Here is a 4,437-nt window from a genome sequence, read left to right on the forward strand (position 1 = left end):
TATAAATTTAATTCTATTTTTTCACTTTCTAGTTTGATTTGTAATTTTATTATGATGATTTTAAAAATTGATTTTATGTTCAAAATCACTTGTTTTTAGTCCTTTAATTATTCATTATTATTTAATTCAACTATCATCAATCAGAACTAATTTTTTTTTAAAAATTATACTGGAAAAAAACTCACCAATGAGTAAGTGAAAGCATACCTATAAGTATTCTAAAATCACTCGTTCTTCAATTCTTTTTATAAATATTTTGTACTTGGTGTTGCACGTATTATTGAAATTTAAGTTAAAAATCTAAAAAAAAATCAACCAAATAAATATATATATCAAGAAAAGAAGACTATAATTATAATGGAGTTCAATTTTTTAATCATATTAGCAATCACGGGAAAAAAAGACTAAAACTTGAATTGATATTAATTTACATATTTCTATTTGACTTTTGGAATATAAAAATTTAAGACTATTAAAAAAAAAAGAGAGGTAAAAGACTTATTATGAGGAAAAGGGAGGAATTTGAAAAAATGAAGGTGAGAGTGTGTGATGTTATAATGGACCCCACAAATCCAAGTATCAAAAATTGAATGGAGCCTCACACAACTATTGTTGGTTGGCCTCACCCATACTAAAATTTTTCACCAAACTCCCATTGAAATTTCCGTCTTTGTTTAATATATAATCTGATTTCTTCTTCTTCTTCTTCTTCTCACAACTTCCCCTGTTTTTTTCTACTCCACTTGTTAACAGGGAAAATTAACTCCATGAATGCTACAAAGCTCATTTTGAGCGCAGCAGCAGTTGCAATAATCACTGCTCTATTGACTTTAAGCTCCAAAAATGTTTACAGTCCACCTTCAATACCAGGATCCAAAGATCTCTTATCGAAATCTGAAGTAATACATCTGAAAGGAGCAGTTGGGCCGGAGAGTGTTGCGTTTGACCCGAACGGAGAAGGTCCATATACCGGCGTTGCTGATGGCCGGATTCTTAAGTGGAATGGAGATTCTGACGGTTGGGTTGATTTTGCTGTCACTTCGTCTCAAAGGTAAAGCAAAAATCCCCAATCTCTTTGCTAATTTTTGGTAATTTTTGTTTTACAGTATTTTTTTTTATTCTCAAGCCTTAATTAGTCTTGTTAGATATGCTTGTTACGGAGTTGATTTCTCATATGGTCAGTCGAGTACTCGAGTAATAGTTATTATTAGAAGTATCTCGAAAGTCACTGTCTTTGTTGGAGAAAAATGGAATTAAGAAAGAAAGATGATATATGCTTAACTTTGGAAATTATGGGTTCATATATATTATTTTGTGTGATTTTAATGAACTTTTAAACATACATTTATGCTATGCGTCGAAAGTACTGAGTTCAGATAAACGATGGTTTGTGTCTGCTTCTGCCCTCTAAGTTGTATTGTTATCATGGATGATGGATGGTTTGGAATGAGAGGGACATTTTGAAGGAAAAACTAACCATAGGAATTTGGTGTAAAAAATTGTATGTATAGGATAAGAAAAGTATGACAGAACTGTTAGAAATGTTGCATGAGTGAGCTTGTAAGAAGAGGGATTTTTTTCGTTTCATCTTTCTGATAACCAAGAAATTGTCAAGGGCTAACTGGTAGACGTTTTGAATCTTGGAATTATCATTAAACTGTTATTTTTTGCTTTGATTATTGATTATTGTTAACGGTGATAATCGCAATCGTATAGTATCTTTTCAAATGATAATGGTGTATACAGGCCAGTTTAAAAGTATGTCGTGTAATTCTAGGTCTTGTGAGGTAACTTTCCTTCTTAAGCTCTGGACTTACTCTTCTTATGATTAATGGAAGTGTCCATTTATTCTTTTTCCTTGAGTTGAGGGTCTATCAGGAACAACTTCTCTATTTCTGAAGTAGGGGAAAGGTCTGCGTACACTCTACCCTCTCTAGACGCCACTTTGTAGGACCACATTGGGTATGTTGTTGTTGTGTTAATGGAAGTGTCAATTGTGACCAAAGTTCAAAATTTTAGACATATTTATATGAGTTAATGTGCCTCCGGTTGTGGAATCTATATATTCCGGAGGTTGAAGAATCCTACTTTTCTCAATTTATATATCTATAGTGACACATTATTTTCATAGATGGAGTCAATTGTAAAATTATGTATTAAATCTCAAGACAGAGAAAACAAAGATTTTGGAAAAATCCGTATACTTTATAAAGACCATCAAACGGTGTGGTGGGGTGGATAAGATCCCTCTATTCTTACCTAAAGGTCTTGGGTTCGAGTTTCGTAAATAGAGAAACCTTTAGTACGGAGCGCTTCCCACTTTCATTGTCCATACTTAGCTAATCTAGATTAGTTGAGCTAGTGGGTTCCGGTAAACCTTTAGTAAGTTCCAAAATGTTAAGTTGCGATGTCATGTTTCCTCTATCGCACCACCTTTACGTTCAAGTTCAAAAAAAATCTTTAGTAACTTGTCTTATAACTAGAATACGTAAGTCATCTTCTTATTTGTCTAGTTCATATCTTCTGTCACCTGAGGATTCATACTGTATGTAATTACAGTATGTCATCATTTTATTTTATGGCTAGTTCACCATTGTTCATGTGGTGTTTATTTTTTCAGATTCCTTCAACAAACGACTCTTAATACGAGTATTATTGAAAGAATAACACAAATAGCCTTGTCTCAGCAGGGAAACACTATGTTTTTTGTTAGGGTGTTTGATAAGTATGACTATAACATTTTCCTCATTGCCCCCGAAAAACCATTGAGATGAACTAGTTTTTGGCTTTTCTTTATTTTTTTTCTGTGTACACCTTTTTCAAATTGTCAATTTCAACATTATCTAATGGAACTTGACATGATATCATCAAGGAAGCAATGTGTGCACCCTTTTGCTCCCCAAATGGAGCACGTATGCGGAAGACCGCTGGGCTTACGATTTGATACAAGAACCGGAGACCTCTACGTTGCTGATGCCTACTTAGGACTACACGTTGTGGGTCCATCTGGTGGATTAGCTACCTCACTCGTCACAGAAGTTGAAGGCCAGCATCTGCGCTTCACAAATGACCTTGACATTGATGAGCAAGAAGATGTAATTTACTTCACAGATACCAGCACACAATTCCAGAGGAGGTAATTTATTGCCAGTGGACTATTTTAAATTTGAATCTGTTCATGCGAAGCTGAATTGGGTATGATAGCCGATAGGTTGGTATAAAGTAGATTGCGTATAGGGTTGTCATTGATAAACATTAAGCAAAACAGAGAAGTCAGTTTCGTTATTAGCTTATAAGTTATATGCCACTTTGTAACATATAGATACTCATGCAGAAACTGATTCCGATTTCTCATCTTATATCTAGGCAATTTATTGCATCTGTTGTAAGTGGAGACAAGACAGGCCGGCTGATGAAATACGACATATCAACCAAAGCAGTGACAGTTTTACTACGAGGCCTTGCTTTTGCCAACGGTGTAGCCTTGAGCAAAGATAAGTCCTTTGTACTAGTAGCTGAAACTACTACCTGTAGAGTAGTAAGGCATTGGCTTAAAGGCCCTCATGCAGGAAAACACGATACATTTGCTGATCTACCAGGATATCCAGACAACATCAGAAGAAACTCGAGAGGGGAGTTTTGGGTCGGTTTGCATTCCAAAAGATCGCTGCTTGCAAAATTAGTCACATCCAATTCATGGCTCGGAAAGACAATACTAAAACTTCCATTCACCTTCCAGCAACTGCATTTCTTGTTAGTTGGAGGACAGCCTCATGCAACTGCAATTAAGCTAAGCGAGGACGGGCAAGTTTTGGAAGTTTTAGAAGACCTCGAGAGCAAGACGTTGAAGTTTATAAGCGAGGTTGAGGAGAAGAATGGCAAGCTGTGGATTGGTTCTGTACTGGTGCCTTTTATTGGAGTTCATGAATTGTCTTAAAAGTTGCAGTATCCTAAATAGGTTATTATATCTAACTCCAACTTTTGGTGATGAATAAGTTTTCAACTTGAGCCAAGAGTTTATCGGAAACGATGTCTCTGCCTTCGGTAGGGTAATGCTGTGTAAACCCCACCCTCGTCAGACCCTACTTGTCGGATTACACTGAATATGTTATTGTTGTTTCTGGTGATAAAGCTTTCTTTAAGTGAACTATTTGTGAATTTCTCAGTTTCTTCTGTAGTGGCCTGACTAAGTTTAAACTTTGAATTAGAGTTATTTAATATGCCTGTGTTCTTAATTATCCCGGGATTATAGCGGTGAGATTATAATTTTCGAACTAAGTTATTCTATCTACTATCAACCAAACGCAATATAAATATAACTTAATCATGAGAAATATTCGATTTCATCGACTTAATGCACATACTAGTTGTTGATAACATGCTGCTGACCAAAAGTAAGGGGGCTTGGAACACGTTACCATATCTTCTAATAATAAT

General features: G+C 35.2%; 1 protein-coding gene across 1 annotated transcript; it reads left to right on the plus strand.

The window, feature by feature from the left end:
• Window positions 1-665: 665 nt before the first annotated feature.
• On the plus strand, window positions 666-4,221 carry LOC102600163 (protein STRICTOSIDINE SYNTHASE-LIKE 10). The gene is made up of 3 exons (XM_006351211.2): window positions 666-1,051; window positions 2,873-3,136; window positions 3,367-4,221. The coding sequence occupies exons 1-3, from the start codon at window positions 768-770 to the stop codon at window positions 3,935-3,937; spliced, it is 1,119 nt and encodes a 372-aa protein (XP_006351273.1). The 5' UTR covers window positions 666-767; the 3' UTR covers window positions 3,938-4,221.
• The last annotated feature ends 216 nt before the right edge of the window (window positions 4,222-4,437 follow it).

This window comes from Solanum tuberosum, unplaced genomic scaffold (genome assembly GCF_000226075.1).
Source record: "Solanum tuberosum cultivar DM 1-3 516 R44 unplaced genomic scaffold, SolTub_3.0 scf00129, whole genome shotgun sequence".
NCBI lineage: Eukaryota > Viridiplantae > Streptophyta > Magnoliopsida > Solanales > Solanaceae > Solanum > Solanum tuberosum.

Bases quoted from the DNA above. Each gene is read 5' to 3' on its own strand.
- LOC102600163 (XM_006351211.2), top strand. From the start codon at position 768: ATGAATGCTACAAAGCTCATTTTGAGCGCAGCAGCAGTTGCAATAATC. The intron at 1,052-2,872 runs GTAAAGCAAAAA...GATATCATCAAG, and splicing joins GCTGTCACTTCGTCTCAAAG to GAAGCAATGTGTGCACCCTT. The intron at 3,137-3,366 runs GTAATTTATTGC...TCTTATATCTAG, and splicing joins AGCACACAATTCCAGAGGAG to GCAATTTATTGCATCTGTTG.